General features: G+C 44.8%; 1 protein-coding gene across 1 annotated transcript in view; it reads left to right on the plus strand.

Moving 5' to 3' along the window:
• CAPN9 (calpain 9) overlaps positions 1 to 24,889 on the plus strand; it is a 49,916-nt gene that overhangs the window by 17,848 nt on the left and 7,179 nt on the right. The window contains exons 7-16 of the mRNA XM_074988662.1: positions 101 to 186; positions 2,547 to 2,624; positions 5,750 to 5,910; positions 6,615 to 6,772; positions 7,483 to 7,691; positions 10,937 to 10,973; positions 14,040 to 14,120; positions 15,289 to 15,346; positions 18,853 to 18,917; positions 21,163 to 21,231. Coding sequence (XP_074844763.1) covers positions 101 to 186; positions 2,547 to 2,624; positions 5,750 to 5,910; positions 6,615 to 6,772; positions 7,483 to 7,691; positions 10,937 to 10,973; positions 14,040 to 14,120; positions 15,289 to 15,346; positions 18,853 to 18,917; positions 21,163 to 21,231 — 1,002 coding nt within the window. The remainder of the gene's footprint in view (positions 1 to 100; positions 187 to 2,546; positions 2,625 to 5,749; positions 5,911 to 6,614; positions 6,773 to 7,482; positions 7,692 to 10,936; positions 10,974 to 14,039; positions 14,121 to 15,288; positions 15,347 to 18,852; positions 18,918 to 21,162; positions 21,232 to 24,889) is intronic.

Raw genomic sequence — 24,889 nt, forward strand, 5'->3', positions numbered from 1 at the left:
CTAAGGACAGCAGTCAGCCAGAGATTGGTACACTCACGAGAGTCTCCGTATATTTTAAGGCCATTCAGGAATTTCTCTATTTTTGTTTTCCTATTTCTAGGTGAGCTACCGAGGCCGAAAGGTGCAGCTCATAAGGCCAAGAAATCCATGGGGGCAAGTGGAGTGGAATGGCCGTTGGAGTGACAAGTTAGTTTTATGTATAAAAAGTACTTATATTGCACAGAGGTTCATCTGACAAGGAGGAAAGTCAAGTCAGCGTTTCGTATGTAGTTGTGTGGAATTATCTGAAGCACAAGCTGTTTTTCTGCCTTTTCTAATGTGTAGCCTACACATGCAGAACAGCACTGTCATCATCATAACATCCTGACCTCAGTTCTGTCAAGGCTTCTCAGTTACCATTTAAAGAGGTACTGTCAAGATTGTCCAATTCCAAAATGTAGCTATGGTTAAAAATAGAAACAAAACCCTTTCTAATATAAATGTTATTAATTTTTAAGATAATTTCAGGTGTATAATTTGTACAGTTTGAACCGTTCTAGTCCGGCACTCTCTGGTCTGGCAACATCCATAATCCAGCATGATTTTAGTTCGCCAGGTGTCCATTTGTCATGGGTCAGGCCAAATTTCTCCCAATCCCCTAAAGTTTGCTTCCAGCCACCAGTCCTGGCTCCCGGTGTTCTGTGCTGATATTTAGCTGTAATTTAACCCCAAACATCTTCTAAGAGCCCAGTAAGCAGTGGAAGCGTTAGTAATGTGCTAGGCAATATGGAACTCCTGTGGTCCGGCAAATTCTCTTGTTCAGCACCAGTCAGGGCCTGAGGGTGCCGGATGAGAGAGGTTCGACCTGTGTAAGGTATAATTTGTATTATTTAAAAACAATAAGAAGTCCTGTGGCACCTTATAGACTAGCAGATTTTTTGGAATATAAGCTTTTGTGGGCCTGCTCCAAAATATCTGTTGGTCTATAGGGTGCCACAGGACTTCTTGTTGTTTTTGAAGATACAGACTAACACGGCTCCCTCTCTGATACTTGTATTATTTAAACATTCCTCTGTATTTTCAACACAAACATCCACACACTGCGTTGCTGCACAAGAGCTGGAAAGAGCTGAGGTAGTGTATAGGATTTAGACGGAGTCTCTTCAAAGATTTTGTGAGCCCTCTAACGGCACCCTCTGCATTCTGTTTCTGAAGCTAGAGCTGCAAGACTGTTATTCGGATCCTACTCGCCGGTGCGGTACCCTTAAGCTGCCTGTGCTGTTTAAAGAACAAAAGGCACAACAGATGCCACTTGGGGCAAAAAAAATTGAAACTCCCTAGTTTGTTTTCACTATCCAAGACGGATGAAATGCAGATAATAAACATTTTAAAAGGAAACAGCATAACTGGTGAACAGTAAATTCGGTTTTGAAAATGTCTGTTCACTGTATTTTTCATGTTTGATTACATTGCTACGTGCCCTCTTTCTGAGAGCACAGCCATGGCTTTACCTCCGTCGTCTTCCCTTGAGTGTTTCCTGATTTACGCTGGTATAAATGGCAGGAGACTCCGTTCCATAATTTATCCTGACTGCCCCTTTCAAAGTGGTGAAATAATTAGCAGACTGGATAAATTTCCAGCACCAGTTCAAATATCTCTTCTCTTGAAATGATCCACAAATAAATCTCAGCTATTGACATTTGCATAAATAAATTCCAAAACCGGGAGAACAGTTGGTCAATACAAGGAGAGAGAATTAAAGTTCAATAGAGTAAGTAGGTAAAGTCAGACTAGACACCCAGACATTTCAGATTTTAATTCAGAGTGCTGTATCTGCCAAAGGGGACTCTGAGCCAGCATGTGGAACTGCTAATGCAGATCAGAGTGTCCACACCCAGTCCTCTGGAATCCAGCGGGACTCCCTGTGGGAAGGGGAGTCTGTACTAACATACTGACTTGCAGGATCAGGGTTTAGCTTAGTAATCTGATGTGAGACTTCTGGTTAGAACCAGGATGGAAATACACTTCCGTAGTAAGAGTGGGATGGAATTCTAGGCTTCTCTGTGCCTGTCCTTTCTAGAAGCAGGAATTGCTGTCTCTCTTTCCACTCATTTGTACAATTAAAGGGCCCCTTTAATTCCCACTGACTTCATCTGGGAGCAGAGGATGATCTTAAACTGCCAACCAACTCCAGAGCAGTAACAATTCAGGTGCATGACAAGGTTTACAGCACAGTGTAGAGATATACCACTTGCAGTACTTACATTTACTTTGTTTTATGGAACATTCTCAGTAGGGGGAGCATTAGAAACACAGTGCTCCTGGCCAATGCAGCAGCTCTGTAACCTCAAGAATTTACACCTGATCCTGCTTCTCTCTCTGGAAGGTTTGAAATTAGTTTTAACAGCAGCAGAATCAGGCCCCTTACCAGCACCTTTTGTGTCTACTGCTCAAGTAAAATCCATCTGACAATTGTGTAATCTGCTAATATGCCCAGCTGGTGACTCTGAGCTAAGGGGCAGTAAGTACTTGATAGCGTTGTAAAGCTTGACTTTGTTTTCTCGTAGTTCTCCTGAATGGCAGTCCATCAGCCCGTCAGAGCGCAAACGCCTGTGTCAGGCAGAACTAGATGATGGAGAATTCTGGTACGGTACCCTATGGTATAATAAATATGCTACATAGAATAAATATAGCAACCAAGCAAGCCAAGTGAGGCAGAGGAGAAGAAGTATGAACGGAGAAATTATTGGTTTTAATCCAAAGAGTACACAGGTGCCCCGCCTTGATATAAGTCACTCTCCATATGTGTAGTCTTAATAGCAGACTATATCTTTAAAAGGTTTAAAATGCCATTCTTAAAAACTGACATTAATTTACAGGAAACTTTTTCATATCTGCTAGCCCCGGGATGAGGAGGTTGCCAGATATTCAAATATTCTGGATAATAGAGAGCAATACATAGCAATGCATAACGCTAAAGAAAAACAAGAAACACAAAAATGTATGCAGAGGACTTTATTGACCAGCAACTGTAGTATTGTATGTTGTAAACTTGTACTGTATTTGCTGTGCTTATTTGTATTTACTTTCACTCTACTGTACTTACAGAAAACCTAACTAGAATTTACTTGGGCCGCATCTATACTAGCAAGCACTTTGGCATACAATCTTTCGAAAGAAGATGCTCTTTCGAAACAGCCTACGGTGTCTACACACAAAATGCAGTCTTTCAAATATACGTTTGAAAGAACACAGCCTGCCTTTCCAAAGCACTCTTCCATTCTCCTGTCAGGAAGCGCACCCCCTTTCAAAAGACTCTTTCGAAAGAAAATGTGTGCACAGGCTCCACAGGCCACTCTTTCAAAAGAGCAGTCGGGCAACTGGAGCACGGAGGTGCCTCTGCCAGCACCACTGGGGATGTATGGTCGCTGTGTCCGGCCGCGTTTAAAGACACAGGGACCCAGAACCCCCTGGCTGGAAGCTGAGAGCATGCTAGCAGCAGAGAGGACATGAGCCTCCTGCTGCACGCCCTCCTGCCAATGCTTCAGAGCCACAAGCCACCCCACTGCCCCCATGGCCAGCTGCCAGGAGCCCCGTGACCCCCTGTGAGTCCCCATCTGAGCCAGGAGAGGGCTCCCAGGAGCCCAGCCAGGGCCCAAAAAAGAGGGCTCCGTCTTGGACAGCTGTGGACCTGAAGGAACTTCTCAGTCTGTGGGGGAGATGAGGAGGTCCTCCTCCAGACCGCTGGCCAGTGCAGGGAAAGCTGCAACTTTCTGTTATCTCCATCTCTGCACTGGCCTGACGGCCTCGGAGCACCCCACTTGCACGCCGGGTCAAGTAAGATCCCAAGTTAAGGAGCTAAGGCAGGCCTATTGCCGGGCCCAAGATGTAGCAGCAGACCACCAGGTTCCACCAGTGGCTGGAGCTGGAGCAGGCTGATGTGGCATGGTGGCAGGAGGCCTGGGCTGAGGTTGCCATGGCCCTCCAGGCCCTCACCCAGGCTACAACTGAGTGGTCATCCCAGCCTCCTGCGACCCCTCTTGCAGTCCACCCCTGCAGCCCCTCCCTCCCAGTACCCAGCCCCGTTTCCCCTCCAGTGTCCCCCTCCAGTGTCCCCCTTCATCCCTTCAGCTTGTGACCCGCTGGCCCCTCCAGGGCCCCTGTCCCTGGTTCCCCAAAGGCCCCCTTGCCAGGGAGCCCCCACCTCCCTCCCTGTATTAGAGGTATGGCATGCCTTACCTCTATGAGGGCGGCCCCAACGACCACCCTGCCCACCCCAAACTGGTGCCCCATGGACCTGTGACTGTCCAGGTTGTCCAGCTTCCATATATCGATATCAAGCCTCTTCTCAAGGGGCAGTGCAGTCTTCATACAGGCATCTTGGAATTGTGGGGCAGGGGCGAGTGAGTGACATTGCTCCACGAACATCTGCTTGGTCATGCAGAAGTTCTGGTGCCAGCGGTCATTGTCCCATTCACCCATCACGAGCCGCTCCCACCACTCGGAGCTTGTGGGATAGCTCTACAGGCGCTAGATCGCAGTGGGGATGGGGTGCGGACAGTGGCCCCTGGAGAGGGCCTGCATGACCACGGTGAGAGGGATAGGCCGCTGGAGGAGGTAGAGGGCCGCAACGACCACTGTGGCTGACCACGGCACTGGGGACGTCCTCGTCAGGGAGCTTCTGGAGATCCATGGGGTCTCCACGGTGGCTCCATTTCATGCACAGGGTCTGCTGTGCTGAGCACAGCCTGGCAGCCATCAGCATGTGGAGACCAAGGGTGTTGGGGAGGGACCCTTTAAGGGAGAGGCTGGCAGCAGCCCCCAGAAGGGCTTGTAAGCCATGCGACCCCATCTGCAGCATCCTCTGACCTGTTCTTTCGAAAGAGCGCCCAGAGCTGTGTGGACACTCTTTCCAAAGAATGGGCTCGTCATTGGAAACAGCGTATCGAAGGCTTGATCCACTGCGTGTCTGCGTAGATGCGCTCTTTTGAAAGCCAGTCTTCTGTAAGATACCTTCCAGAGGACCGCGTTCCGAAAGATCGCTTTAGTGTAGATGTAGCCTTAGGGTTAAAATGCTGGTTATTTGAGCATTCTGGTTAATAGAATGCCAGATATGAAAGAGTTTATTGTATTTAAAACATTGTGAATTCGAAAGTTAGCAAGGTCAAAAGGCATGACACTGTGACTGTTTTTTTTCCTGAAGGGGTTAATCAGAGACAGGTGATTTGTAAAATGTAAGGCATGCTTCCGAACTAGTCTGGCAGGTTTTGTAATGTGATGCAGAGGAGTGGAGTATTTAGCCAATGCAAATTAGTAATGCGCTTTGAATTGAGCGATACTCTGCAAGCTGCATTTTCCACTTTATCCGTTGTGTGCCCCACCTGGTGAGAGAACAAAGCATGAGATTCAGGCCAGGTCTATGCTAGGCAAATAAGTCGATTGTAGATACACAATTCTAGCTACAGCAATGGTCAGGTCTTGAATTCAGGGATCTCAACAGATATTTACTTTGTATGTGATTACATACTGATTTACACTCATGTAAAGGAGAGGAGAATAAGGTCTATGGAGAAAGATCGGCAACTAGTGTAAATCAGGACAGCTCCAACCAGGTCAATGGAGCTACACAGATTTACATCATGTGATCATCCAGCCCTGTGTTCTGATGTTGCATTTTGAATTGGCCTTTGGGAATAGGTGTTGCCTTGCCAGCAGCTGTCATTTAGTCATGAATGTGATGTACTGACTGGTTTCCCTCCCTTTCATTTAGGATGAGCTTTGAAGACTTCAAAGCACATTTTGACAAAGTTGAGATTTGCAACCTGACCCCGGACGCTCTCGGGGATAATGTTACCAACAAGTGGGAGGTGACCGTCCACCAAGGGAGCTGGGTCAGAGGTTCCACTGCCGGAGGATGCAGAAATTTTCTAGGTGAACGGAGATTTCTTTGGGAAAAAAGTTCTTGGTCCTGTGGAAGCATCCATGATAGGCACAGAATTCCTCCCCCACCGCAAGTCCCACAAGCACCTGCCGAATAAGGCTGACAGAGTCTCAACTAGCTCAAACCCAGCAAAGTAGCAAAACAGTCACTAGCTTCCACTTGAGAGAAATAATTGTCTTTGCCTTTAAGCTTTGCACGCCACTTCTAACTCTCCCATACCTTTGTGTAAACTAGGAGGGACTCTGCTAAGGCCACTTAAGTTACACCCAAATCAAAGTCCTGACCCCTTTCCATCCCATTCTGAGCATGCTGGTGTAAACATAAAGTCACTCAGCTGACTGAATGGAGTTAGTCCAGGTTTACACTGATGTAAATGGTATCAGAAGCTGACCCTTTTGTGTTTTTATATCTTCAACAAAATCCCACTTAATTGTCTTGGATCTTTCTTCTCTGATTTAAACCACTGCTATTTAATGAGCTGTTCAGGCTAAATTCTGCTTTTGTTTATACTAAAATCCAACTTCCTCTGGCTCTGGCTCTTTGTCTGCAAATCTGCATTGAAATCAAGATACATAATGGAAAATGATAAAACAGAACAAATCCCCAAACCTCAAATTGCTCTCAGTTGTTCTGGTTTGGCTCTGTTTATTTTTGTGAGAGGGGGGAAAAAAAGCCTGTTTCTTTGCTTTGGCAGACACTTTTTGGACAAATCCACAGATCAAGCTGCGTTTGACAGAGAAAGATGATGGGCAAAATGAATGCACGTTTATAGCAGCTCTGATGCAAAAGAATCGACGTAAACTCAGGAAGCTAGGTGCTGAAATGCTGACAATTGGCTATGCTATTTATGAGGTACCTGAAATTTTACAAAGTAGTACCCATGCTCGCTCTTTCTCCCCTCCCGCCTTTATATCTCTGGGTATCCGTCGAGATTTCTCCATTGCTGCGGTATCTAAGCACCTACGTTCCTTAAGCAATGATGAAAATGGTAGCTTTCCCATTCAAATGTGCTTAGATTGGTGCCATAGTGGATTTTCTCCATCCTAGAGCCCTGTATGTAATGTCTGCCTTCCCTTAGGGCTTGTCTACATTTCAAGGAAAATCGACCCAGTTTGGATTTTGATTTCGCACACCTGGTGGCGATGCACAAACTCAAACTCTCTTGGGTCAGCAGTCAACCCCTATACTCCTCAATATCACGAGGAGTCAGGGAGGTCGACCGTCAACTTCCCTCTGTGAAGACAATCAGGTAAGTCGATTGCAGATAAGTTGATTCTAGCTACACAATTGCTGTAGCTTGGATTGCGTATCTGCAATCAACTTACCAGCCTAGTGTAAACCAAGCCTTAGAGTCTGAGAGCTCTAAATCCCTCCTGCATCCCAGCTCTATTCAGTACAGGGAGTGGGGTGGGAGGAGAGCCAGTGGCTAATGGTGGCTTCCTGAGCTATGCATGTAGCTGAAGGCCTATGATTCCAGACCAGGCTGGGAAGTGGGGGGGATCATGCCCATCAGTTACTTTGCACACAAGAAACTGAAATCCCTGCCTCCAATTCCATTGCAGAGCCCTGGCAAAGAAGAACACTTGAACAAAGACTTTTTTAGATACCACGCTTCCAAGGCAAGGAGCAAAACCTACATTAACTTAAGGGAAGTCTCTGACCGATTCAAGCTGCCACCCGGGGATTACATTATTCTTCCTACAACTTTTGAGCCCCATCAGGAAGCTGACTTCTGCCTGAGGATCTTCTCTGACAAAAAAGCCATCACCCAGTAAGTAATCAGCAAAGAGCGGTCAGTCAACCAGGCTACCTGAAGTTTTCAAAATGCTCACGCACCAGCCATGTTGATTGTTTTTTTAAGAACCACGGGGAACACCTCAGGGCATTCTCCCTATCTTGGTCCAGGCAAGCAATTCCAGCGATCACAGAATTGTAGGAGGTTGGGGTTGGAAGAGACATGAGAAGGCCATCTAGTCCAACTCCCTGCTTAAAGCAGGACCAAGCCCAACTAAATCATCCCAGCCACAGCTTTGTAAAGCTGGACCTTATACACCACTAAGGATGGAGATTCCACCACTTCGCTAAGCAATCCATTCCACCCTTCTAGATTGGACATTAGGAAAATCTTCCTAACAGTCAGGGTGGTTAAACACTGGAATAAGTTACCTTGGGAGGTTGTGGAATTTCCATCGCTTGAGATATTTCAGAGCAGGTTAGACAGACACCTATCAGGAATAGTCTAGATGGTGTTTGGTGCTGTCAAAAGCGCAGGGAACTGGACTTGATAGCCTCTTGAGTTCTATGAGTCTATGAAATAGTTTTGCCCAATGTCCAACCTAGACCTCCCCCATTGCAACTAACGACCCTTGCTTTTTGTTATGGTTTCTGCCGTCACTGACAGCAGCCTCTCTCCCTCGTCTTTAGAACCCCCCTTCAGGTAGTTGAAGGCTGCTATCAAATCCCTCCTCATTTTTCTCCTGTGCAGACTAAATAAGCCCAGTTCCTTCAGCCTCCTCTAATAAACCATGTGCCACAGTCCCATCATTATTTTCATTGCCCTCTGCTGGACTCCTCTGTTCTGTCCACAGCCTTTCTGTAGTGGTGGGGAGGACAAAACTGGACACCATACTCCAGATGTGTTCTTAGTGCTGTACCGAGGGGCTTAATCATTTCCCTTCATCTCCTGGCAATGCTCCTACTAGTACAGCCCAATGTGCTGTTAGCCTTCCTGACAACAAGGGCACACTGTTGACTCTCATCTGTTTCTCATCAACTGTAATCCCCAGATCCTTTTGTGCACATCTGGTGCCTAGCCAGTCAGTCTCCAGCTGGTAGCAGTACTTAGGATTCTTTCATCCTCAGTGCAGGACTCTGCACTTTTTCTTTTTGAACCCGATCAGATTTATTTTGGCCCAATCCTCCAATTTGTCTAGGTCACTCTGGACCCTACCACTACTCTCCTGCATATCTGCCTCTCCTTCCCCCCTACCCATAGAGATCTGGGGCAAATAGATCAAAAATGGGATGGTGCTTGGTCCTCCCAAGAGAGCAGGGCCTGGACTCGATGACCTCCTGAGGTCCCTTCCAGCTCTATGAGATGTGTGTAATTTAATGTCATCTGCAAACGTTCTGAAGATACAATCCATCCCTTAGTCCAGATCATTAATAAAGATATTGAACAAAACTGGACTCAGGACCAGTCCCTGGGACACTCCACTTAATACCAGCTAACAACTGGATATTGAGCCATTGATCAATGCCCCTGGAGTCCAATGATCCCCCAATAACTTCCTGCAGCTCCCTAGCCTGCTGTGTGTGGCTCCCAAACAACTAATAGAATTCATTGCCATAGCTGCTCTTGTAATTAACAAAAGTTCACCTCTAGATTTCAGCCAGGGGAATCTAGTAAACTAGGCTTTGCCCCCTCTTCTTTTTGTTTGTTGTTGTGAGGTGTGGCATTGTTTGTGTGGTTTTTATAGGGGATGATTGGCAGTTTTTTTGTTACAAAGGGCTGGTCTACATTAGACCTGAAAGTCAATTCCAGATTCACAATTCCCATCTGGAATCGACATATCTATGATTGACTTATCTGCCCATATTCACTGTGAGAGGTCCATGGGAGAAAATCTCCCATCAACCTCCCTTACTCCTCACGATAATGATAATGCCTCTCGAGCCCTGATAGTTTGATTTCATGCATGACCACTAGACATGCGCGATCGAATCCTGGAGGATTGACCCTGACCTGGTTGTTGATCTCCTGGTAAGGGTAGATGTACCCAAAGAGTGGAAGAAAAAATTAGAAGCATTTTTGAACACTGCTGAATGCTTCTATTTCAGGTGATCTTAAATCAGGAATTCCTTTTCTGACACACTTAAAATGTGATATAAAAATTTTACTACGGCTCCTGACTTGATTTTACCATTTTAACCCATTCTGATTACTTTTGTTCATACTGGGAGGTACAGAAATCTGACTTGTAATGAAAATTCAATTGCAACCTTAACTGTGAAGTGTCAGTAGCTGCTCCATAATGTACATTGTTCTGTGCATGTAAAGATGTTCAGGTTTGTTTCCTCTCTGAACAACCATGTTTAATAAAGTTATTTGTGAAAAGCATTTGAAGAATGTATGAAAAGTGAAATTAACCACTGTACCAGTGGCTACAATGGCCTAGGAACCACTGAAGCTCTCTTTTGAGCTTCTGTGATGCAAAAACCTGACCCTTTGCAGAGGAATGAATTTCACCCAAAGGATACTAGAGAGTTTTCTAGACAAATCTGGGGATTTGCCTACAAAATTCGTGGAGCATCTGCACTCAAAATATACTCTGTCAACAGAAACTGTCAACAAAAAATAGCGTAGGCGCTCTGGGGGCCCTTTTGTAGACAGAGCAGATCAAAAGATTGATCTACTTTTATGTGTCGAATTAAAACAAAAAAGCAGTCAAGTAGCACTTTGAAGACTAACAAAATAATTTATTAGGTGATGAGCTTTCGTGGGACAGACCCACTTCTTCAGATCACAGCCATACCAGAATAGACTCAATATTTAAGGCACAGAGAACCAAAAATGGTAATCAAGGTTGATCAAGGTTTTTCTGATCTGTCAACCTTGATTACTATTTTTGGTTCGCTGTGCCTTAAATATCGAGTCTGTTCTGGTATGGCTGTGATCTGGAGAAGTGGGTCTGTCCCACAAAAGCTCACCTAATAAATTATTTAGTTAGTCTTTAAAGTGCTACCGGGCTGCTTTTTTGTTTTTATAGTATATAGACTAACACAGCTATCTCTCTGTTACTATTTTATGTGTAAATGTGATCTGTCAACAAAAGTTTTGTCAGAACATCTCTTCTGACAATAACTTCTGCTGGCAGGTGTTTTTAGTGTAAATGTAGCCAAAGTGAATAATTTGTTCAGTAAAAATACCACATTTGTTTTTCCTTCTGGAAAATGTAAACAGAAAGTCTTCCCAGAAAAATCTTTTGTGATTGAATGCATTTTTGTTTCCCTCAGGGATGTGGATGGAAAAGTTGACATTGATCTGCCAGAGGTAAGGGCAAGGAGATAAAATAATGAGTGGATAATTCGAAATAATCCAATATATTCTGGTTTTACTTTTTCATTTCACTTGCATATTTGGAAAATACCAAATGTGTGTGTGTGAAATCTGCAGTTGTGCTGGGTATAATAGAATGATTATTATTATTATTATTCCAATTGTTTACTGATAGCCCTCTGAAATCATGAAGAAATTAAGGGCTGGCTCCTCACCTGGTCTAAATCAACATATCTACAGAAATCGGTCAATCTGAGCCAATATACATGAGCTGAGGATCTGACCATTAACCCTATTGTGCAATGTTTCCCAGTTAGGGACACAAAACCTATTCACTCTCAAAGCTGCATGCACACATTCACAGAACATTTAGGGGACAACAGCTCGATATTTCCACTTACATAAAATTATTAGACAGTTTTTGCTGCTGAATATTAAGTTAAGTTTTGAGTTTATGAGGCTACTATAAGGTGGGTGCATAACTGGCTGGATAACCGTGCCCAGAGAGTAGTTCTTAATGGTTCTCAATCCTGCTGGAAAAGTATAACAAGTGGGGTTCCGCAGGGGTCTGTGTTAGGACCGGTTCCGTTCAATACCTTCATCAATGGTTTAGATATTGGCATAGAAAGTACGCTTATTAAGTTTGCAGATGGTACCAAGCTGGGAGGGGTTGCAACTGCTTTGGAGGATACGGTCATAATTCAAAATGATCTGGATAAATTGAAGAAATGGTCTGAGGTAAACAGGATGAAGTTTAATAAGGACAAATGCAAAGTGCTCCACTTGGGAAGGAACAATCAGTTTCACTTGTACAGAATGGGGAGAGACTGTCTAGGAATGACCACAGCAGAAAGGGGTCTAGGGGTTATAGTGGACCACAAGCTAAATATGAGTCAACTGTGTGATGCTGTTGCAAAAAGAGCAAACATGATTCTGGGATTCATTAACAGGCGTGTTGTGAACATGACACGAGAAGTCATTCTTCCGCTCTACTCTGTGCTGATTAGGCCTCAGCTGGAGTACCGTGTCCAGTTCTGGGCACCGCAGTTCAAGAAAGATGTGGAGAAATTAGAGAGGGTCCAGAGAAGAGCGACAAGAATGATTAAAGGTCTAGAGAATGTGACCTATGAAGAAAGGCTGAAAGAATTGGGCTTGTTTAGTTTGAAAAAGAGAAGATTGAGGGGAGACATGATAGCGGTTTTCAGGTATCTAAAAGGGTGTCATAAGGAGGAGTGAGAAAACTTGTTCTTTTTGGCCTCTGAGGATAGAACAAGAGGCAACAGGCTTAAACTGCAGCAAGGGACTTTTAGGTTGGACATTAGGAAAAAGTTCCTAACTGTCAGGGCGGTCAAACAGTGGAATAAATTGCCAAGGGAGTTTGTGGAATCTCCATCGCTGGAGATATTTAAGAACAGGTTAGATAGATGTCTATCAGGGATGGTTTAGACAGTACTTGGTCCTGCCATTGGGGCAGGGGGCTGGACTCGATGGCCTCTCGAGGTCCCTTCCAGCCCTAGTGTTCTATGATTCTATGATATAGTAGGCAGCCCTTCAACTTCTTTGTAGTCACTGTATTTGTGTAGCAATTGAGCTAGATCCTGTTCACCTTCTTCCAGTAAATAGTCCCCCGACTGCAGTGGAAATACTGCAGAAGGAGAATAGATTCAGCCTTGCATCTATTTTAACGATATTTCTCTCTGTTTTTCCCTGGAGTCCAGAGACTGGGTAACAACTTGAGCATCATGTTTCCAGATTCTCACAGTCAATCATTAGTGATGTACATCTAATGATCTAGCCTAGGCGCTAAAGTTCCTGCCATGTGGAATCTGAAGAGCAGTAGATAAATCGTGGGCCAAGTGTCTTTATGAAAAATGAGTGTAAAGGTAGATCTCCACTAGGGAGCAAAGTCGATCCCAGATATGCCATTCTAGCTGCGCCATTAGCATAGCTAGAATTGATGTATCAGAATCGAATATCTGCCCTAGAGTAGTTCAGTGCTCTTCAGCCTTGTGCCGCTGTCCTTTACTCCACATGATAACGTGGAGCACAGGGACTGACAACTGAGCCCAGAGCGATCAATTTTGCCGTGTCTTAACACGCGTGGCACAATCAAACTCTGGAAGATCAACCACGGCGCATCGATTGTCCGGTAAGTATAGATCAGCCCAAAGTGTTAAATCAGCCTAACTTCCACCATGTTGGTGTTCAGTGGATAGACAGTAACTTAACACTTTTTATTCTCTAGCAGCGTTGGGCACAGGGCAAGATCTCCCTCCCTTATTGGTTGATTCTCCTCCAGTGCACAACCTTCCCGTCATGAGCGTGCAAGTCGCACTCCTTTCACACACAGCCACTGAATGCCAAAGCGGGGCAAGTTACACTACATTGGTGCTTGCGTCTATTTTGTGGTCAATGGACACCCAGCCTTGTGTCTCACACAGCAGTTAATACAACCCCTGAATTCGGCCCAGAGACTTCCGTGACGGTTGTACCTGTTTATTCCAGGCTGCGCATGGCTGAACATGGTCATGAAATGGAAGCGGTGTCTCTCAGGGTACCGGAAGCCCTTAGCGTTCAGCTCCAATGCTCTGCCTGCGCTGTAGGGATACACAGTAGGCTGGGCTATTGGAAATGAAAGGTGAACGTTTCTAAGGTGTTGGGTGCCAGGGAGAGTTGCATCTGTCACACAAAGTGTAACAAAATGCAAAAAGCGTCTCTGTTTGGAGATGCCAGCACACTCCGGAGTGCTGAAAGAATGGCTGGCTTGCTTAATCCTCGCCCTGCCATCGCACAGGCCTCAAGAGCTGGTGAATCTCCGTCCCTCTATTCTCTGCCTGTGACACACAACAATTAAGTCTCCTGTGAGCTGTAGTACTTTGGTCTCCTTCAAGCAGTGTGTGGAGGCCGGCTGGCGTCAGTGCCCTGTGATATATAGAAGGGCAGACCAGGTGGTCCGCTGGTCCCTTCTAGCCTTAAACTACATGACTGTGACTATTACAGCCTGTGGTCAATGGTAAATGTGAGATCTCTGATGCTTTTAATGTCTCCCTATTCATGTAGCCCCCGAACCCAACACCACCACAACAAGAAACTGAGGAAGAAAAACAGTTCCGGGCATTGTTTAAACAGGTTGCAGGAGAGGTGAGTGAGTACTCATAGCACTCTGAGCTTTGTCTTACAGGAATGACTATGATCTAATGACATGCTTTGGGCTTTTAGCTGGTTCCCCCAGGGGAGCTCTGTTTGGAAGCTTTTCCTGGATATACACGTAATCTCGGAGGGGAGGGGGCCTCACCTTCCTCTAACGCAGCGGCAATTTGCCACAGGTAGAGATGTGATTCTGGCTGTGGTGGGCCAATGCTCTGACGTCGTGCGATCAGGTTGATGAGTCCTGTTCATGTGCCCAAATGATCACCGGATGTGGGGTCAGGAAGGAATATTCTCCCAGGTCAGATTAGCAAGGAAACAGAGGTCGGGGTGTGAGAGAGGGCTTTGGAAGTGTTCTTTGCTGTTCTCTGCTTGTGGAGCACAATAGTTTTACCTCGTGGGGGCCAAACAGACATCGTTGGGCTCAACATAGGGTATGTGGATGATGTTTCATAAAATCATAGGGCTGGAAAGCACCTCAGGAGTCCCTAGTCCAGCCCCCTGCTTCAAGCAGGATCTACCCCAACTAAATCATCCCAACCACTACCTTGTCAATGGACTGTGAAGTGCAGGAGATCAGCCAAGTTGATCTTATGAGCCCTCCTAGCTTTAAACTTGAGGAAACTATAAAAGTCATTAATGTCTTAATGTTGGGATGGCAACAACTCTGCATAGCTCAAAGATATATTTCTGTTGTCATGTGATCCACATGAAGTGAAAATTCAGGGTCCCATATGTAATATGTTTACCTGCAGTATATATTCAGCCACTAGATGTCTCTGTGTCCTTTATAAAATTTCAGACAGTGTGGTCCATGGTAAACAAAGGAGACAATACTAGAACACAAGTGGTGAGGGATCCTGTTTGTATTTGAACCTGCGGTTATTTTGCATCAGTAAACACTTTCTATCTGAGAAAAGCTGTGATTCCATGTAACAGCTCAGTGAGCAGCTCAGTTATATTTTGGCCATCTCTTTTTTCAGTCCTTCTGTTGTGCAATTCGCTGTTTCTTGGATTTTAACAACAAGTTGTAAACCCAGTGATAGCAGCGCAGTAGAATGTTATGGCTGTCAGACGGATGCTATTTGCATTCTGTTAGTCTGTCAGCATGCCTGATTCTGGACATGCAAAAATAATGGCTGCTTTAATTTCTCAACCCTAGGACATGGAGATAACAGCAGAGGAACTTGAATATGTTCTGAATGCTGTCTTAAAAAAATGTAAGTGTTATTAACAACTTTATTTGTACTTACATAGCCCCTTTCATCCAAGGACCTCAAAGGGCTTTACAAATGCAGGTATTATCCCCAATTTAAGGGTGGGAAACCTGAGACGCTGCCTAGTAACTTGTCTAATGTCATACAGTAAGTCAGTGGCAGAGTTGGGAACAGAACCCAAGTTCCTTGATTTGACACCTAGCCTACAGCGTCTCCCAACAAAATCCATTTCAATTAAGTGCTACCAATTTTCTGCTCTGGATTGTCTTGTGGTTAAGGCAGTGGACCGAGACTCAGGAGATGCCACCTCTACCACAGAATCTCTGACTATCTTTGGCTAAATCATTTAATCTCACAACTCCCCATCTGTAAATGTGGGTGTGGGGGGTCCTATTTCCTTGTCTCCACCTTTCCCTCCATCTTGTCCATTTAGATAGTAATCCCTGCGGGACAAGGACTGCCTCTAGCTATGTGCCTATACAGTGCCTACTGCAATCTGGCCTCTGTGTTGGACAGGGTCTCCAAGCAGAACCATAAGACAAATAATAATAATAATAATAATAATAATAATAATAATAATAATAATAAAAACCACAAAACCAAGGACAAGTTATACAAGTGTGAAAAGAACAAAGTCTATTTTTTATCTTCCTGAAGAAAATGAGACTCAGTGAGTTACTGGAATAACTGTTCTCTGGTTTTCTGGGATATCTAATTTTCATATGGCTCTCTTATTCTCAAAATAGCCAGGCAAAAGGAAATTCCAAGCTATTCTCCACAATACAAACAGTATCTTGTGTTTACATTTGATAGGAAAGTGCAGGACGGCTGTGTGTTCATCTCAGCAAGTTTTGCATTCACTGCATAGCATCAATGCCAACTAAATATCTCCTCTTGCAAAAGGCACATGGGGTCCACAAAATGAGAACATAAGCACAGCTACTATTTTCTTCCTGCCTGTAAATTACCCTGCAGCTTCCTTTATGATGCAGTTTGTTCTTCACTTTCTATCCTTGGCTGTTCAACAGCCAATGACGGCAGGAATGGTAGATCTCATTCAATTCTCAGTGACTGCATTGACCTTTTGCTGCCTGCTGCTATATCAGTCTCCATTTATGTAATGGCTAATTCAAAAGTGTGTAAGATCCCTTAGAGCAACAATAAGTACATAAAATATATGGAATATATGGTTTTGAAGCTGTGATGCAGTTCTATTCTGCATCATCATATTGACAAGATGATCAATCCCCGCTCAAATGTTAATAATGTCATTTTATTATATTTGAGATTCTTAAAATGGATTTTTAAAAAGCCAGTCCTGCAACTCTTGCTCTTTAGAGTAGTCCTATTGAACAAAAGTTTAATCAAAATCTCTGGTGGTTTCTCATGTGAGTAGAGGCAGCAGAGTTAGCCTCTGAGGCTATGTCTACACTACAGCGAACTTTTGAAAGAAGCCCTTCTGGAAGATCTCTTCCAAAAGAACTTCTTTCGAAAGAGTGTGTCCACACACAAAAAAGCAGATCAAAAGTCCACACAATCCCTGCTCTTTAGAAAGAACAGACTGGGGTCAAAAAATCATGCCCCATGAGGGCTGCTTTTTCAAAAAAAGGGCCTGTGGGGCATCTACACACATTTTCTTTTGAAAGCAGTTTTCGAAAGGGGGCACTTTTCCTGGAACAGGAGTGGAAGAAGGATTTTGAAAGGACCGCTGCATTCATAGAATCATAGAACTGGAAGGGACCACGAGAGGCCATTGAGTCCAGCCCCCCTGCCCTCATGGCAGGACCAAGTACTGTCTAAACCATCCCTGATAGACATCCATCTAACCTGTTCTTAAATATCTCCAGCGATGGAGATTCCACAACCTCCCTTGGCAATTTATTCCACTGTTTGACCGCCCTGACAGTTAGGAACTTTTTCCTAATGTCCAACCTAAACCTCCCTTGCTGCAGTTTAAGCCCATTGCCCCTTGTTCTATCCTCAGAGGCCAAGAAGAACAAGTTTTCTCCCTCCTCCTCATGACACCCTTTTAGATACTTGAAAACCGCTATCATGTCTCTCCTCAATCTTCTCTTTTCCAAACTAAACAAGCCCAATTCTTTCAGCCTTTCTTCATAGGTCACATTCTCTAGACCTTTAATCATTCTTGTCGCTCTTTTCTGGCCCCTCTCTAATTTTTCCACATCTTTCTTGAACTGCGGTGCCCAGTACTGGACACAATACTCCAGCTGAGGCCTAACCAGCACAGAGTAGAGAGGAAGAATGACTTCTCGTGTCTTGTTCACAACACACCTGTTAACACAGCCCAGAATCATGTTTGCTTTTTTTGCAACAGCATCACACTGTTGAGTCATATTTAGCTTGTGGTCCACTATAACCCCTAGTGGGTTATAAATTCCTTCGATTTACTTTCAGAAGGAAATTTTTTGTGTGTAGATGCTCCACAGGATCTCTCAGAAGAGCCCCCTTCCTTAGAGAAAGCTTTCGGAAAAACTTGCTAGTGTAGACATAGCCTAAGGGTATGTCTACACAATAGCCTTATTCTGAAATAGCTGATTTCAGAATAACACAGCTACTCACAAAGGCTACATCTATGCTACAGAGATCTTTTGAAAGAAGCCCTTTTGGAAGATCTCTTCTGAAAGAACTTATTTCGAAAAAGTATGTCCACACACAAAAAAGCAGATCAAAAGAATGATCTGCTCTTTCGAAAGAGAGCATCCAGACAGCCCCTGCTCTTTCGAAAGAATGGGCCAGGGATTGAAAAATCAGGTCCCATGAGGACAGCTCTTTTGGGAAAAAGGGCCTGTGGGATGTCTACAAACGTTTTCTTTTGAAAGAAGGTTTCAAAAGGGAGCACTCTTCCTGAAACGGGAAAGGAAGTGCGATTCCGAAAGGAGCACCACATTCTTTCCATTTACTTTTGAAAGCACATTTTGTGTGGGATCTTTTGAAAGAGCCTCCTTCTATTTTGAAAGAACTTGCTAGGGTAGATGCAACTAAAAATGCATTTTGAAATAGCACTTAATTATTTCAAGATACAGTGTCTACACATATATGCTGTGGGTACATTACCTCTCCCTTTTGGAAGGGGCATGTAAATGCAGCCATTTGAAAATGCAACGGAGAGCCTGTTTCGAAATAGAGCCATTGGCTGCACAATGGCTTATTTTGAAATAGGTGCTATTCCCTTGTCTTGACAGCACTTGTTTTGAAATAGCTGTTTTGGAATAGTTGCTATCCCTCGTTGAATGAGGCTTACCTGTTTCAAAATAAGACCCCCCACAATTTTGAATTCATTTAGAAATAGTGGGTTTTTTGTATAGATACTAGGATAGTTATTTCAAGATAACATCTGTTACAGGGAGTGGCTACTGGAGTATCTTTGGAACTATATATGTGTTCATGAAGTGTCTTGTTCTGCTTTTTTTCACTCTTCATTTTATAGACTCTAAGTTTTTGCCCAAGAACTTTACTTCTCATTTAACTTGATTGTTCTAACTTTTCAGCAAAGGACATCAAATTTGATAAAATAACCCTCATGACCTGCAGAAACATCATCTCCCTTATGGATGTATCCTTTCGAATTAATCCTAATGTGAATTCTCTGGTGCCACACAGACAATATATGCAAGTAGCTTAAGGTATATTTCTCAGCCTTGATAATAGACATGAGTGCAATACTGTGACATAGGGAGGCATACTAAGCAAAGCAAACAGATGGTGTCAGAATTATATCCCAGTTTTTATTATAGAAACTTAGAGTAAGACTCCTTCAAAAGGATTTGAGTTTTATAGACTTCAGTGTAGTCCCTGGCTGAGCTCTTCTGAAAATCTCACCCATTTTATTTATAATAGAGGATGTTGCTCTTTCAACTGCAGAGCAGTAATCTAAAAAGAATGGGAAAGGACAGCCAGCCAGTTCCTTGCACTCCAAAAAGTGGAAATCCCTAGTATAGCTTCTTCCCTTTTGTAGATACTTTGCTGAGCCTATTCCCTGAGAGCTGGCCTCTTAATACTGCAGACCAATCAGACACAACCCTAACATGGCAGCTGTCTGCTGCTTGCTGCTATATCTGTCTCCTATCCAACTAGTCTGAGAGGGGTAGCTGTGTTTTGCTGTAGCTTCACAAAAACAACACAACAAAAGTTTAAAGACTAACAATTGTATGTATTCGCGTTCGTGGGTAACACCCCCGTCATCCCTTCTCCGATCCAACTAGTGGGCTCTGCTCTTCTGCTTTTGCTGCTCCAGCCCTTGTCATTTGTGAAACCTCCTCACATGTACTTGCGATAGAAGCCCAAACAAAACAAAGCTGCCTCTGGTTTAAGATACCCTTACCAACTCAAAACTCAGCCTAGGCTTCTCAGCAATGATCATTAAGGAGTGTGAAGTTTTCTGGCAAATCTCTGCCCCGTTTTGAATAAAACCTGGGTCCGTTTATTCTAACGCTGCATAGTGAGAGGTACCACTCTGCAGAAGATGGCAGCTGGCCAAAGTTTTCAAACATGAGTCTGTGAAATACAACGCTTAAATCTGCATTTAGGCACTGACGTAAGTGCTCTAATTTTTGGCAGCACTGAGCACCTGTACATTCTGTAGGAGATAAGGGTGCTCAGCGCCTCTTCAAATCAGGCCACCCCTGTAGGGGTCTAGGTAGGGCAGATGTTAGGCAGACCCAGATTCGAACCCTGTGGCCCACAGGAATGCTTGCTGCATTTGTATCCATTAAGAGGGCTCTTGCCTGAAAAACTAAAATAAAATGTTGAGACAAGGTGGGCGAAAGAGTCATCGGTGGCCAAATCCCATTGCTCTCACTCATGCAAAATTTCTGAGTAGGAACTCATCCTGTGCTGGACTTACACCTCTTGGGAGGTTCTTCTGCATGTCTCAGCTCCTATTAAAATCAGCACTTTTGCAGGATTGGGACCCTACGGACTGCGGGACTACGTCTACCCAGCCAAGTCATCCCAAAATGACAGCCATTATTTTGAAAGAACTTTGGCAGCGTCTAAATGACACGCACGCTATTTTGAGATCAGTTTGAAATAGCAGGTGCATTATTCCAGCTCTGGTAAACCTCATTTCCTGAGGAATAACACCCATTTTGAAACAGGCCATAATGGGCTCCCATGGCAATATTTCGAAATAGCACTATGGACTCAGACTGCTATTTCAAAATAGCTGGGTGCTATTTCGAAATGCATTTTGTATGTGGTTGTATTATTTCAAAATAAGATATTTTGAAATATCTTACTTCGTAATAGGGCTGCCGTGTGGACGTAGCCTGAGAGCCCTGACAGGATTTTCCCATATGTGAGAAAGAGGCAAGTTCTAACAAATCTTGGTCCCCATCTTCTATAAAATATACCACAGCCTTCTGTGGCAACTGTCCCAAATGCCAAGTCCAGGTTCTGCCACACTCATTCTATGAGTACCTCCATTGGTGTTTGGTCGGCTGTTTTGAGCAAACTGTGGCCCTAAGACAGCAGTACTGAAAATGCCGTGGTTTAGCAATTCCTGTAAGATATGGTAGTATTTTCCATCAGATAATTTAATTGACTGAATCATTCATATCCAATTGGAATCCACAGCTGCTCTCACTTTGGGACAGTGTTCTGCCTATGTTACTCAGCTCAGATATCACGCAATATACAACTGGCTTTTGCAACAGCAATCATTGCAATTGTTTGCTCTCAACAGCATTATAGGCTTCCAAGTGCAGATATTTTTATCTGAGTGAAGGAGTGACTGGTAGATTTGGACAAAACATGGGACTTCACTTTACCCGTATTTTCCTTCATGTGGCTAATACTAGTCCAGTGGTAATGGGAAACTGGAATTTAATGAGTTCAAGATTTTCTGGCACAAACTAAAGAAGTGGCTGGTATGTGACTGTATTCATTATTTTTCATGTTTAATTTTAACTGAACTTTTCATTTATCATTGCAGTTTTTTAGGAAACTGTCAGACATTTTAGATGTGACCTAGATGTACAAGTTGAACCTCTCTTGGCCAGCACAGTCCAGTCCAGCAAACTTGTCCCGTTAGCTTTTAGCTAGCCAGACAACCACTTATCATGGGTGTGGCCAAATTCCAAGGATCCCATAAAGTTTGTTTACAGTCATCACCAGTCCTGGCTCTCAGTGTTCTGTGCTGTTATTTAGCTGTAATTTACCCCTAAATGTCTTCTAAGACCCCAGTAAGCAGTGGAAGTGTTATTAATGCTGCTAGATAACATTGACCTCCTGTGGTCCAGCAAATTTTCTCATTCAGCTCTGGGCAGGTCCTGAGGGTGCTGGGCTGGAGAGGTTCAGCCTATATTTGGTTCTGCCACAGCATGGGAAGATTAACTACTAGACATGGTAAGATCCCTTCCAGCACAAAATTTCTGATTTTCAGAGATAAAAATCTAATGGCAAATATTTTCAGAAGCCAAAATAATGATTAAAAAACACAAGTTCTTTTTTTTTTTTCTGGGTGGTATGACCAATTCTTAGTTTTCCATTGCCCTAAGCTAGAATGTTTTACTGGACATGTCAGAGATTTTTGTAGGCTAAGAAGCTATGTTTGAGGTAATGAATTTCAGAAATGTGCTTTTAAAAGGAAGCCAATAAAAATAACACTGGTGGGGGGAGGGGAATTCTATTCCTATTATTTCACACAAGAAGAAAATTCTGACTTACAATTAGTGGAAAACAGTTATGTGATGAATTATTATATTTCCATTGTTCATCTCCTCAGCAACACTGAGAGTCTGGAATGTTATTATTCTGTTAGGCTACAAATCTGCAAACACTTATACACTGATCTTGCCTCCCTGAGCAGTCCCTTTAAAATTACTGACACCAGTGGGGCCAACCCCTTCTCTTCTCTGGCCAGCGGGCCTGACTGATACTGCTCAGGGTAGTAAAGTTAAGCATGTGTGTATATGTTTGTGGGACTGCAGAGCGAGGCACAATATTTTTATCCTCCTGGATCATTAATGATCTTTTCTGAATTTCTCCTCCATCCAAGATGTGATAGTTGCAATTTTCTACTTCCTGGATGCTTCATCCAAAATCTCAGTTGTTTTTCTGGAGCACTTAACTTCACGCTCCTCTAATAAAAATGATTTTTAACTGGTCCGCTTAAGAAATTCATGTCCCCAGTGGAGAGGTTTGCAGATGTTTCTGATGAAAACATTCAGAGTGAGTATAACTGTGGTTATGGCAAGTGTAGGGCGGCGGGAGCTGTCTCTGCTGCCCTCCCCTGCTGCCGGAAGCTGTATCACATAGGCACAGCAATCCCCTGCCCCGTCTCACCTGGACCCCACACTTTCTGCCCCCTCCCTCCCAGATTATGCACCCCTGAGCAGACTCCTGCATCCTACCTCCCACCCAGACCCCACACTCCTGGCCTGCTCATGCACTCTTCTTCTCACCCAAGGCCCCCTACACCCAGCTCCCTTCCTGCACCCTACCTCTCACACAACCTTCCCACCCAGCCCCTGCCACCTCAGCCCTCCTGCACACTGAACCCCCTCTTTTTTAGCCTCAGAGCCTAAGGGGGACCCCAGAAATTCTACTAGCCCCAGGTACCCAGAAAAGTTAGTCTGGCCCTGGAGAGAAAGACCTGAGCCTTAGTGTTTCCCAGACTGTTTTTTCTGTGGATTGGGGTTTCTTCCGGGATCAGCTGCTGCTTTCAGCTGTCTCTCTGAGGGTCACTCATGCACATGCTCACTGCTTTCAGTGGAGGTTGGTCATAGGAGGTTGCTGATCGAGGGAGAAAAAGGTAAAGTTCAGGCAGGGTTACCGGGGTAGCCCAGTGCATCTACCAGAGCTGCTGCCTTGTAAGCTTCCCAGGCTCCTGTGCTTCCTCATACAGTACAGGGCTCCCCTCCCCATGGCCACACTCCATGGCCCCCCTGCCTGCCAGTCGTACATACAGCAGGACCTCAGTCCCTGGGGACCAGAGCCCAGGGCTGGGAACTGCAGGAGCCTGAGAAGCAGCAGAAGTAGGAGCTCAGATGCAGGTGGCAGATCTAGAACAACCTAGAAGCCAGGATATGAGTGGGAGAAGCCACAGGGGCCTCAGATGCTACACTGCCAGCCCCCGACCACCACCCACACACGCACACATTATAGGAACAAGCTCAGAACCAGGCCAGCAGAGAGGGTTGGGGACCACAAGAATGAGAGGGCAGAAGCAGCACCCCTAGAACAGGCCCCCAGTGACTCACTGTACCCCAAAGAGAGAGAGAGAGACCTCCAACCCCGTTGTCTCTACCTCCCTCATCTCTCAAGAGAGACCCCAAGCTCCACTTTTTCTGCACCCCAGGAGTCCCCCAACCACACTGTCACTGCACAGCCACCCTCCCCCAACATTCCTGAGACCCACATTGTACCCCACCCTCGCTCTCATTGCATCCCTGCCCTGAGAGCCCCCGACCCCTGAATCTCACAGACCTCCTCCTCTTTGGCTGTGGTTACACTGGCGAGTTTTGCCGACAAAACCCCGGTTTTGGTGACAAGACTGTCAGAAGGTCCTCAGGCAAAACACGTTTTGTTGACAGGACTCAGCACTTTTGCCGGCAGCATTCTGCCTCTCAGCCGGGAGGCATAACACCGCTGTCAACAGGTTCCGTCACCAAAAAAGCTGCGTGACTGATCTGGGGGGGGCCTTCTCTCAACAGACAGGGCTTCCAAGACACCGGACAGCCCTGTCGGCTGTGCTTGCAGGTGGCTGGTTTGTCAAGAGAGCGAGCGGGCAATCCAGCCTCTCTGTCGACGAGCAGAGCACTCTCACAACTGGCTTTTGTGTGTGGCCACGCTCCATTAGCAGTAGTTTTGTCAGGAAATTTTGTCTGAGAGTAACCTCTGTCAACGGCTCACTGTAGTGTAACTGTAGCCTTTGAGACCCCTGTTCCACTTTTACGGCACCTCCTCCTCAAGAGGCTCTGACTCTACTGAATGTCACAGCAGCCCCTCCCCCAGAGGCCCCCAACCCCGCTCACTTTCACTGCACTCCCACCACCTAAAGATTCCCAACCCCACAGTCACTGCAGCCCCCAGACGCCCTCCAGCCCTACTCACTGTCTCCTACTCCCAAGAGACCCCAACCCCCACTTACTCCATCCCCAGCCAGTCCCCTTTCCCAAACAGACCTACAACTCCATTGAGTCATACAGCACCCCAGCGTCCTATCCCCAAATAGACCCCCACATAATGTCATGAAGCCCCAGACCTTCCTCCCTCAAACTCTTGGGACAGATACTGTTTTTGTAATTTGTACAACTAGACATTCATATGTGTTACTGAGGTAAAAATTGCCCGTGTTATAGTGAAGTTATACATTATACGTATGCAAAAATTGTGGCTTGTCTGTATCAAGTGCACGAAAATTAACTTTGGTTGAGGTTGAAGTAGATCTTTCTCTTACTTCTTTTTGACCACTTTAAGTACTGCCCTCTCCTCCCACCCCCACAAAAATACTCTGCAAAGTTTTGAACGACTTCACATAATCCTTTTGTCTCAGCTGGGGGCTCGCCCTTGCAGTTAATTTAA

Source organism: Carettochelys insculpta, chromosome 3, assembly GCF_033958435.1.
Source record: "Carettochelys insculpta isolate YL-2023 chromosome 3, ASM3395843v1, whole genome shotgun sequence".
Lineage (NCBI taxonomy): Eukaryota > Metazoa > Chordata > Testudines > Carettochelyidae > Carettochelys > Carettochelys insculpta.